General features: G+C 44.0%; 1 protein-coding gene across 6 annotated transcripts in view; it reads left to right on the forward strand.

The window, feature by feature from the left end:
• NTAN1 (N-terminal asparagine amidase) overlaps positions 1-12,863 on the forward strand; it is a 413,363-nt gene that overhangs the window by 262,663 nt on the left and 137,837 nt on the right. For all 6 annotated transcript variants that reach the window (XM_077448900.1, XM_077448897.1, XM_077448896.1 and 3 more), the window contains one exon: positions 5,069-5,142. In XM_077448900.1, coding sequence (XP_077305026.1) covers positions 5,069-5,142 — 74 coding nt within the window. The remainder of the gene's footprint in view (positions 1-5,068; positions 5,143-12,863) is intronic.

Genomic DNA, 12,863 nt, shown 5'->3' on the forward strand with positions numbered 1-12,863 from the left:
CCATTTTCCTGCCATGGTGCTGAAAATGAGCACGATTTTGGTCAGTAATGCACTACATACATTAGTTACCAAAAACAAGGTGTGTGTGTAGCAGACCCACAACATAATAAGCTTATCTGAAGAAGAGACTGTCCCCTCATCTCGCTCAGAACATAGGTTTGCACTGTTGGTGAAAAAGGCACAACAAGAAAAAACATAAATTTACATAGGAGACACCTAAAAGCAAGCCAAGCAGTAAATGAAGGAGTTTGAAAGAATTTTTTTTTTCTGAAAATGACGCTCACACATTGGCATATCAATGGCCCCCCTACCCACAAAGTAGTCCATGTATTGGGTTCTAACCTCACGGGCGCTTTGGGGGGGGGGCAAGCCAGGATGAGCAGGTTCAAGGCCCATGAGGTTATCATTTTCCAGCAAGTCTGCTTCTTGTTGGACAACTGAGACCGCATAGTTTGCAGAATGTCTTTTTAGAAAATTGTGAAGAACACAGCAGGCCAGCACTATGTGATTTAGTTTGTATTCCGCCATGTGGATAGGTGTTAAAGAAAGGCGGAACCGGCTGGCCAGTATTCCAAAGGTGTTCTCCACCACTCTTAGGGCTCTGGACAGGCGGAAATTAAAAATCCTCTGGTCTGGGGTGAGGGTCCTCATCGGGAAAGGCCGCATCAGATGGTTCGCCAGGGCAAACGCCTCATCCGCGACGTAGACAAACGGGAGTCCTTCCTGATTCTCCTCTGTGGGTGGCAAGCCCAGACTGCCACTCTGGAGATGCCAGTAGAACTCTGTCCGTGCAAACACTCCACCATCCAACATCCGTCCATTTTGCCCCACTTCCACATACAAAAACTCATAGGTTGCAGACGCCACCGCCAACATCACGATACTATGAAACCCCTTGTTGTTAAAATAGTACGACCCGAGTTGGGTGGTGGGACGATGCGGATGTGCTTCCCATCAATTGCTCCTCCACAATTGGGAAAGTCCCAATGACTGGCAAAGTGGGAGGCCACAGTCTACCATTCCTGTGGCGTTGAAGGACACTGTGGAGTGAAACAAGACCAACAATTAGTAATTTTAAAAATCAACATTGCAAGCAGATTAGACACCAACATTTATGGCCAAGATTAGTATAACATTTTGGGAACTGAGTATTTAAAGCCTAAAGTATAAGGTCCCCTTATCAGAGTACGTAGACGAAACATGGTTTGAAAACGGTCGGCTGGTCAGAACGGACAACAGAAAGCACCAATAAACAGCAATGCCTGAAAGAACGAACTGAATAGCAGAAGCCAGCAGACAATAAGACATGCAAATCAAAGCGTACTATACCAAGATATAGTCCACAATGAGAAACAAATACTTACTGACTGCACGCACTGATTATCAGATACGCAAAGACAAGTAGAAACTGAAGAGCAGTAGCGATCTAAATCACTAATCTGAAAAGCGCGAATCGTCTCTCACCAAACTTCTACTAACACGCGATAGATACGAGATCAGCTGAAGGAGCCCAAAGGGTGCCGGACGTGGTGCTGAACTTCCCTTTTCTAGTCCCGCCGTACTTGGCTTACGTCATCTCGTTCTTGGCAACCGGAAATTCCGACAACTTGGTCCGACCATGTGTATGCAACATCACTTCCGGACCTCGTCCGGAATTAATCCGTCGGAATAACTCAGACGGATTTGGTCGTCGGAATCTCCGACCGTGTGTACAAGGGCTTAGACTGGATTCACACCTATGCATTTTTAGTGCTTTTTGCATTTTGTAGATTTTGCACTTCAGTCCATTTAACATTGTTTCCTATGGAACATGTTCTGTATTGCAAATCTGCAAAATGCAAAAAGCACAAAAATGCATAAGTGTGAATCCAGCCTTACACTGTGATCACAGGTGACGGGGTAATCAAGGGGTTAAACCTTTATTGGGGGGGGGGGGTTAGGGGGGGGTCCCTAGACCTATCTGAGCCTAATACTAATTATCCTAATGCCTTTGTACAAATAGTCGGACATTCTGATAACAAAATCTGTCAGATTTTTTCCGACGGATATTGCCCCAAACTTGTCTTGCATACACACGGTCACACAAAGTTGTCGGAAAATCTGATCCTTCAGAATGTTGTGACGTAAACCACATACGACGGGACTATAAAGAGACCAGTAGCCAATAGCTTTTGTCTAGTAATTTATTCTGAGCATGCGTGGCACATTGTGCATCGGAATTGTATACACACGAGCGAAATTTAAACAATCGGATTTTGTCGTTGGAAAATTTTAGATCCAGATCTCAAACTTTGTGTGTCGGAAATTCCGACAGAAAAAGTCCAATGGCGCCCACACACAATCGGAATTTCCGACAACAGTCTGATCGCACATTTTTTTATCGGAAAGTCCGACCATGTGTACAAGGCATAACACTGATTAGTGTCACTAATGACACTAGTACAGCGATCAAAGAAAAATCTGATTGCTGTACTGGGTGACACAGTGACAGGTGGTGAAGGTGTTAACTGGGGGGGTGATCAGGGATTAATTGTGTGCCTACGTGACCTGGTGTCAGTGTTGGTGCAACTCGCTGTTTGATGCTCTCCTCTCGGTCTGGAACGAAAAGACCGACATGAGGAGAGATGACATCACGTCCACTGTCAGTGTTTACAGTTACACAGACAGGAAGGATATCATTCGTCAGGAGTGATCACCAAGTCCAGTCCAGATTTCATTGACCTGGCCTGGGGATTGATTTGTTCCTGATCGAATCCGATTGTCGTGGCCGGCCACACACCCGATGTTTCTTAACGGCATTTCGCCTGCCTATGCCATTCTGTCGTAGTACAACAGACTACAGTGGTTGGTCGGCAAACCATTAAGAGCTTAATCGCATATTCTCTCAGGTTATAAATCGTGAGGATCTCGGACAACCAAACAAGATAAGGACTGGCCATGGAGCCAGAGTGTGTTATAATAAGACTGATGACTCATGTCTCAACTGAACAATGAATAAAGGTTTTTATTTTATGTTTTATTACTAAAAGAAAAAAAGGGGCTTATTTAAAAGTTGCCTTATGAACAAGTATTAATTGCAATTAGTGTAAAAAAAGTATAAAATGCAATTAATTATATTGGCAATCATTTCTATTGTATTACTATTAAATTATATGGAGCATTTATATGCCTACTAATAAAAATATATATTTTTTTTTTATTTATGTACTTCTATAATATTCAACCTAAATGATATATTATTTGATTTTACTCATTTAGTATATATTATTAATATGAGGGTAGCATGTTTGAAGTACTATAAATAAGAGTGAAAATACATATGAAATAACCATTGTGTTTTGAAAACCAATTACCTGACTTTCAAAGGAATTTAGAGAAAAAGTAATAGCCGTTGTTAGACTTTCTTAAAGCAATAAATCCTCATCTTTGTATAATACACCCATCATTATCCTCATCCTTGTAATATACCCAGGTTCAACAAACAGTTGAATTCTAAATTCCAAATTTTAAAATACTAAGTGTTTCTAATCTAGAAGCATGGAGCACCAGCCCTGGTTTTATGAGATGATCCTTATCCTTTAAACCCTAACCTCCAGTAAGTAATAAGAGAAGCCAACAAAACAAATGCAGGGAAATAAAGGGTTAACCTTCTCACCCGATAACAGAACATTCACTGCACACTCAGACTCAGCCTTATTTACTGTGGGGCGGTGGACAGTATAACTCGGTAACTGGAGACAAGTTCAACATACAATGCTGTGATAGCGGAAGATAGCAGCGCTCTGGCAACCTGTCACAGGGGAAAATCGGTGTCTGTCCAGCAATAAATAAGGCTGAGCCTAGTGTGCAGTGAGCTCTGTTATCATGTAAGTGAAAGATTAACTTCCCCGCATTTGCTTGTTGCTGCTGTTGAAGAAGAGAGGACGAGCTTCTCCAATTCCAAGTGCCTGCATCTATACAGAGATGCTTCTCCCAGGGCATGTGGCCCTAGGAGCTTACCTACCGTTAAAGAGCCACGCCGCTCAGGCCTTCCACGTGGTCACGCTGGCAGTCTCAATCGGTAGATCTGGGTCTACTCCACACAGCAGTGAGCCGGGCAACGGGAAGTGAAGCGGGGATGCTGAAAAATGCACTGTCCTCCGATCCCTGCCTATTAAAATACAGGAAAGGAGGCCATAGACAAATTGGTGAAGAGTGGGAGTGTTTATGGGTGCATCGCTTGCGCCTTAACACTCCTTAAATACAGGCAAATCAGCCTCCCAGCTTGCAATCAGCAATAGACAGCCACGTGTCTGGCGACTGGACACTCTTAAAGGGCACTTTTTTTATAGCTTGGGGTGGCGGCGCTTATGTGCCCCCTTATGAAGAGGCCGCCACTGGTTGGCGCCATACGTTACACAAATTTTATATATTTGCTCAAGTCTAGAAAATATTAATCTGGGCGACATGGCAAGTGTAGCAAATGCTTTTAAAGCTGTATTAAAACCAAAAGTGTTAATTATTAAATTGTTAATTATTGCAGCCTACTAAGCTTCAGATGTGGAGGCATGTCATTATAATGGTATTTATTGCTATTAGTGTGATGACTGGGGAGATTCACTGTTGTATATGTTCTGCTAAACAGACAAAAAGCGAGAGGAAATGCCACTGTTTACACTTTATTTAACAAGGGGTCAATTCCATAAATGAGGTGTGAATCCATGTGAGCTGTCTTTCCTGGGTGAAACATTCCTTTGTGGAAGCATTTTTATTTTATTTTTTTAAGCACAAGAGTGTGTCAATTTTGCCATGGAGTGAACACAATCACGCGGACAATTGTTTTGTGATAGTTTATATGTGATTATATAATCAGCACTGTTAATTTACAGTATGTTTCATTTTCACTATATGATGTTCAGTATAACACAGTATAACAGTAGCTACCTAAAAAAAAAAAGTGCAAGGTGTATTTTATTTGCATTAACTAGGTATCCATAGTTAATCTAAGTTCAAGAGCCATTTATAAACTTGATGAAAAATGCAATTGTGACATCCACATTAATTAGTATGTATACCTTTCTTTCTTTAGGCTAGAATTGCATATTGTTGGAGGCTTTAATGATGAGCGACAACTATCACAAAGGCTATCACAGCAGCTTCTTAGTAAGTGCACCGTTTGTGATAATATAATGTTAATAGCAGTTTGCATCACATCATTTTGTATACTTTAACTTTTTTCTATATTGAAGTGTAAGCATGTTCTAATTAAAAGTAAAGCAGCTGTACATGAATATGCTGGAAAGTATTTTCCATGTTTGTATTGTCAGCATGGGACTACATATCCCATCATGACTACACACGGTTTGAATTTGAGACGTGATGCAGTCTTGTTTCTTATTTCGTTTATTTAAAGGAACCTTTTTGTATAAAAAAAAATGTAATTTTCTATTGTGCAGATAATGTGTACAAACAACATTCATTGCTAGAAAAGTATTTCCCATGTTTGTATTGCCAAGTGCTACACCTCACCTTCTGTTTTGGATGTCTCTTAATTGCTGTTTCAATTAAATAATTCATTGGAAGTTGTGGTTGGGCAAACAAGTATATATGTTCTGTTTTTAACTTGAAAATTGTGCCCTGATCAGGGCTTGTAAGCAGGAGCACGTGAGCCCCTGTATATTTTTACTCACTTTTTTTATGCACCAATAAAGAAGCAACAAAGACGTTCAGAGTTACGGACTCTATTCTTTGAATTTATAGCTGTACAGAAATGCTGGATTTGCTGGAGGTGCTAGAGTTCAGTGGCCACTGGGGGTACAATGGTGCAGACACTGGAGGCATGGGAGGCTAAAATAAAACATAGTGACTTGTTTATTGAATGTTGAACAACCTGTTGCCTAGCCCATTAAGGAAGTGCCTAAATGCTCAATGGCATCCGTAGTGCTGGCGGCTGCACAATAGAAAGAAAATCTGTCACTGGATCAGGGAGAAGGTGAGTGTGACATTCTTCCCTTTTCATGAGACCTCCCCACTCATCAAATTCTGATTTAAATGAAAAGTAGAAATGGAACTATTTCACTAGCTGAAATATGTAATCTTTGAAAAACAGTCTACCACTATCTAAGTAACTGAAAAACCTCAGAAGGAAGGTCTTCGTAATAAGTTTCATAGAGGGATGTGGCACCAAAGTTGTCAGGGAAAGTCTTCCACCATGCAGTTGACTGGTGCAGAATGGTTGCTGCATGGACTATAACAAGAAAGCACTGACTCTCAGAAATAAGGCATTGACCTCAATATAGTAAAGTCTAGTGATGCTAGGGCAGGGCAAGTAAAAAGCCAGTGGTTCCTAACAGTGATGGCATTAGGTGCATGGTAATTGATCAATTTTAAGGAGCATATGGAATGACAGTAGGGCCCCCAGATGAGCAACTGTGAGGAAGACTGTTAGGATACTGAGTGAGATACACACACGGCATGCACAGTCAACTTGGGAGGCCCAGTAGACCTATGATCGTTTTGTGAAAATCTAGACCTGCCTCTAGTGGAACTTCCTGACTGGTACAGCAGTCTACGTTTACCTCCTCCACCTGAAGGAGAACCCATGGAGCTGCAGATGCCGTGAAGACCTCTCGCCTCCAGATGTCTGAGATCATCAGCTAAACAAAGCATTTCACACAGATGAAATCAACCAACCTCTCCTGCACATCACAGAGCCTGACGAGACTGAGATCCGTCAATGTCGTTTATGCTGCCTTACAGCTAAGTTGACCCCGTCTAAGCATTCTGTGTTGCTCAAACTGGGGCTGTAATTGTTTGGGTTTGTTTCCCCATTCTGATACTACTGCCAGACTGTTTCACATTTTCTGTTGAAGCCTTTGGCCGTTAATACTTCACTCTTCTAAATGAACGACTGTGAAGCTACTCTTAGGCCCCTTTCACACTGAGGCACTTCTAAACTGCCAGTAAAACACTGAGCGCTTTTGAAGAGCTTCTCAAGCAATTTTGAAGAGCTTTCTATTCATTTCAATGGAAAGTGATGTTTTTTCACCGCCCTTCCAGCGCACTGCCCCAGTATAAAAGCATTCATTGATTTTAATGGAAATAGTTTTTTGTGAACTTTTCAGGCGCTTTTTTTTTAGCAAGAATGCGGCTGAAAAGCACCTCAGTGTGAAAGGGGTCTGTTTGCTACCTAATACTCCCAGAAAAGACCTGTTCATGATTAAGCATAGATGTACTGCCCTTAACTCCTGCTGCGTAACATGAGGAATTCTGCATTACCTCCTTTCTCCTCTGCCACCAGGATACACAGTACCACATCTGCTGGCTCCAGTGGTTAAAACTGTTTGTCATAGTTTAATCTCTTACAACAGTTAATGTTATTATCTGTCATAATACGCTGTAACTGACTGGATGAATCCCCGCTTCCATCCCCTCCTCCTCTTATACACTTCCGGCGGAGTGTGTGTATATGTATGTATGTTTGTGTATACTCTGAATTCAGTGTAGCCTATAGCTACAGTGCATTCTGTGGTGTACTGTTTCTAATACATTAATATAAATATATACAGTCATGTGTTTGTGTATATATACAGTATATAATATACTCTCCAGTGTAGCCTATATCTACAGTGCATTTGCTGGTGTACTGTTTCTAATACACTTCAGGTGGTATACACAGTATCTAATACAGTTTCTACAGGTTCTACTACACTCCTTGTGGTGTACAAAGTATAAAATACAATGCAGCCTTTGTACAGTTTCTAATACAGTGCAGACAATGTACACAGTATCCAATACAGTGTGTACAGTTTCTACTACTCTTCTGTTGGTGTACACAATACAGTACAGCTGTAGTACAGTTGCTAATACAGTGTAGGCTGAGATGTTGGGACTTTATGTGAGACCATGACTATCCAGTACACAGGTCTCCATCCCTAATGGTTAGTAAAGGGGGGGGGGGGGGGGGATATGGGAAAATGGGACTTTATATGAAACACAAAACTTGGTTCGATTGAATCACTCAATAATTGTAATTAAAATATTTATTAATGACACAATTGAGCATAGTGCAATAGATAACATGATTAGAAATAGATGATACAGAATATAGATAAGCATGATTAGTCCATCATATAAAATAGTAGACATTATTGCACATGGTAAATCAGCAGTACATGCAAAGATGTGTAAAAACATGATATGTAATGTAAATAATTGATTGATGATTCAAACCCATGGTATTCACATGATTGCTGTGGCATAGCATCAAATATAAAGCTTGACGTGTTTTGTGGGTTGTCTCCACTCATCAGCTATACATAAGCAACTGTACTACAGCTGCACTGTATTGTGTACACCAGCAGAAGTGTAGTAGAAACTGTATACACTGTATTAGATACTGTGTACACCACCAGAAAAGTAGTAGAAACTGTACGCACTGTGTACACTGCCTGCACTGTATTAGAAACTGTACAATGGCTGCACTGTATTTTATACTGTGTACACTACAAGAAGTGTAGTAGAAATTGTACACACTGTATTAGATACTGTGTACACCGCCTGAAGTGTATTAGAAACAGTACACCAGCGAATGCACTGTACATATAGGCTACACTGGATTTGAATTACTATTGAGTGATTCAATCTACCCAAGTGTTTTCATACAAAGTCCATTTTGCCATATCTCCCCCTCCCCTCCTTTACTAATACAGTGCAGGCAGAGTACAAAGTATCTAATACAGTGTGTATAGTTTCTACTACACTTCTGGTGGGGTTCACAGTACACAATACAGTGCAACCATAGTAAAGTATCTACTACTTTGCAGGCTGTGTACACAGTATCTAATACAGTGTCTACAGTTTCTAATACACTTCTGGTGGTGTTCACAGTATACAATACAGTGCAACCATTGTACAGTTGCTAATACAGTGCAGGCGGTGTACACAGTATCTAATACAGTGTAGTGTTGTGTTGCAAAACAGAAAATACATTATGTCCACAAGGCCACCAAGGAGAGGCAAACACTCACAGGCCTTTAAAAAAGGGAAAGCAGCCTCTTGTGTCTACAGTCAACAGTGCTGATCCTGGACATGGTGCATCCTCTGCAGGTAGCCGTGGGGCATGCTTGTCTTTTTTTTTTCTGCTGCTGGCTGTGTTATTGAGCTAGAACATGCAGAAGAGTTGGTGGAATGGAAAACAAAGCCATCCTCATCCTCTGTCACCCGGGCTCAGAGTAGTTTGCCTTCCAATGCAGCTGCCAAAGCAGCCTATTCCACAGGGTCCTTGTCCACAGTCACTCCTTCCATAGCCCCACCATCATGCACTGAGGAGTCCCCAGAATTATTGGACCACAGTGTCAGGTACATGCTTCTGTAGGATGTGCAGAGATTTGAAGGCTCTGATGTTGGTTCCCAGGTTGAGGAAGGGAGTAACGTGAGCCTAGAGAGAAGGGGTGCCCAAAAAGAACAAGAAACTGGCAGTCATGTTTCCCCAGCTGCAGCAAATGGGCAAGATTGCTCCAGTGATGAGGAGGGAGGAGAAGATGAGGTCACTGACTGTACTTGGGTGCCTGAGAGGAGGAGGAGACACAACTCCAATGAGGCATGATTTCCTCTAGGGGTCAGCTTAAGGGCAGCCACCCTATTTCATCACACCACAGAACTCCGCAAGTGCATGGCGCTGCTGACTCACCCCTGACTTTTAAAAGTTCCTTTGTGTGGGCCTTTTTCGACATGTGTGCAGCAGATAGCACCTTTGCTGTTTGCAACCTATGTCTGAAGCGGATCAAGCGTGGTCAGAATAGCAGTCGCTTGGGCATCACATGCTTGACCAGACATATTATGACCTGCCATGCAGTCCGTTGGCAAAAGCACTTGAAAGACCCACATCAAAGAAAAAGGCAATGCATGCATCAGTGACACTGTTCCTCTAGTCTTCCTGTTGGAGCACACACTTCGTGGAATCATGGAGAACTTGAGGCAGAACAGTGGGAGGAAGAGGAGGACTTCCTTACCTCTCAAGGCCCCCTTTATCCAGATAGAATTCCTGCTGGCCTTCCAAACACCTAGGAAGAGGAGGAGGAGGAGCGTTGTGTCAGCATGGATGTAGAGCATAACACTCTGCAGCAGTCTTCAAGGGATGGTTTTTAGCCCTCAGAAACCCAAGGAGTTGTAAGTGGCTGGGAGGAGGCAGTTACGGATCATGTGATCCTTAGTGACACAGAGGACTCAGAATCGAATGCCTCTACAAACTTATGCCGCATGGCCTCCCTGATTCTGCAAAGCCTGCGAAAGGACCCTAGGATTTGTGGTATCAAGGAGAAGAGGGATTATTATTGGCTGGCAACCCTTCTTATCCACGTTACAAGGGTATGGTTGCAGAACCCATCCTGCCTTCACAGAGGGAGCAGAGGATAAAATATCTTCAAGAGGCCTTGAAGAAAGATTTGTGCAACGCATTTTATAGACCCTGGGAGATTAGTGTTCTTTAGACTGACCGTCCATGTCTGGGTTTGAAGTGCATGCCTGAGTTGGAGGTATTGGTAGAATTGATTCCATGTTAGAGAGAATTCCTTGCATAAGTTGTGATGCTAAAAAGTACATCTGATTCCCCGTACACATGATCGAACTATCCGCTGGACCTGGACAATCCACCCGTGTGTGGGCTCCGGCGGAATTTTTTTCCCAAAAGTTCAGCGGACATAGAAGTTTTGACTCAAAATTGTCAGCTGGACTCGGCAGTCCGGCGGACAATCCAACTGTCTGTGTGCTAGTCCACCAGACTTTTGAAATGAACGGACTTTCTCACACGTGGAGAAAAGTCTGTTAATTTTGAACGTGGCTCCAGTTAGACGGGACTAACGAAGGAAGTCAATGTCCCGCCTCCATCGGCAAGATTGAGACGTCGCTAGCGCCGTCACCTGGTATGGACTTAAAGGGGAAGCCCTACGCTGAAAAAATGGCGTGGGGGTCCCCCCAAAGTCCATATCAGACCCTTATCTGATCATGCAGCCCAGAAGGTCAGGAAAGGGGGTGGGGACAATCGAACGCCCCCCCCCCCCCTCCTGAGCCGCACCGGGCTGCGTGCCCTCAACATGGGGGGTGCTCGCTCTTTCCCATGGCGCCCCCCGCGGCCCCCCCACCCCAAAGCACCTTGCCCCCATGTTGATGAGGACAAGGGCCTCTTCCCAACAACCTTGGCCATTAGTTGTCAGGGTCTGCGGGCGGGGGGCTTATCGGAATCTGGGAGCCCCCTTTAATAAGGGGCCCCCGGATAACGGCCCCCCACCCTATGTGAATGAGTATGGGGTACGATGTACCCATTCACCTGGTGAAAAAAAGTGTAAATAAAGAAACGCAACACATTTTTTAAAATAATTTATTGGACAGCTCCGGTGGTCTTCTTCTTCCGTCTTGGGGGTCTTCTCGCCGGACTTCTCCGCTATCTTCTACTAACACTTTAACTAGCGGAGGAGCCAGGCTTTCTTCTTCAGCATTGCCGCTGCCCCCTGGGGGTCTTCTTCCGACTTTGGGGTCTTGTCCCGCTCTTCGGGGGTCTTGTTCCCCTCTTTGGTTTTTCTGCTGGGCCTCTGCTATCTTCTGCTAGCTCTTTTACTAGCGTTGACCCGGTGACCCCGCTCCTTGTCCCTATATAAGTCACTGCACAACGCGTCCCTGCTATTGCGGTCAGAGAGAGCGTTGTGTCAACATCGCAAGGAAGAAGAGGAGAAGAAGGTGGAGGTGGCAGCGAAAGCGACAGACGACCAGGCCAACACTAGTAAAAGAGCTAGCAGAAGATAGCGGTGGCCCGGCAGAAGAATCAAAGAGGGGGACAAGACCCCGAAGTCGGAAGAAGACCCCCGGACGGCGGCGGCGACTATGAAGAAAGCCAGGCTCCTCTGCTAGTTAAAGAGCTAGCAGAGGATAGCGGAGGACTCTGGCAAGAAGACCCCCAAGACGGAAGAAGAAAAGACCACCGGAGCTGTCCAATAAATTATTTAAAAAATTTGTGTTTTTTTTTATTTACACTTTTTTTCACCAGGTGAATGGATAGGGGTACATCGTACCCCATACTCATTCACATAGGGTGGGGGGCCGGTATCTGGGGGCCCCCTTATTAAAGAGGGTTCCTGGATTCCGATAAGCCCCCTGACCGCAGACCCTGACAACCAACGGTCAGGGTTGTCGGGAAGAGCCCCTTGTCCTCATCAACATGGGGACAAAGTGCTTTGGGGGGTGGGGGGGTCGCAGGGCCCCCCTTTCCCAAAGCGCCACCCTGTGTAGGGCATGCGGCCTGGTACGTCTCAGGAGGGGGGCGCTCGCTCGTCCCCACCCCCTTTCCTGACCGGCCAGGCTGCGTGCTCAGATAAGGGTCTGATATGGATTTCGGGGGGACCCCCGCGTCGTTTTTTCAGCGTAGGGCTTCCCCTTTAAGTACATACCAGGTGACGGGGCAAGCCACGCGTCAATCTCGCCGATGGAGGCGGCGACATTGACTTCCTTCGCTAGTCCCATCTACCTGGAGCCGCGTTCAAAATGAACAGACTTTTCTCCGTGTGTGGGCAAGTCCATTCATTTCAAAAGGGATGTGAAACTAGGTGCAGGGGATCAAATTAGGAGCGGGGGGGAGGAAGGGGAAAGGGGAGAATGGAAGTGATGGTTTGCACTGTGCACTTTAATACTGTTTGTTAGGTGGATGCACCACAAGCTTTATAGGTATATCAATTATTTTCACTCATTGCATTATTGAACATATATCTTTGGTTTACCTCAGGCTGCTTATCTAAGCTACCCTGATACAATTATTTCTTATACCTTTCATTTACCCTTTGAACAGCGCAACACCATCCTCTCCAGTATTAAAATATGCACATCTTTATTAATAT

This window comes from Lithobates pipiens, unplaced genomic scaffold (genome assembly GCF_037356315.1).
Source record: "Lithobates pipiens isolate NorthernLeopardFrog02 unplaced genomic scaffold, aLitPip1_a1.2 Scaffold_22, whole genome shotgun sequence".
Taxonomy (NCBI): domain Eukaryota; kingdom Metazoa; phylum Chordata; class Amphibia; order Anura; family Ranidae; genus Lithobates; species Lithobates pipiens.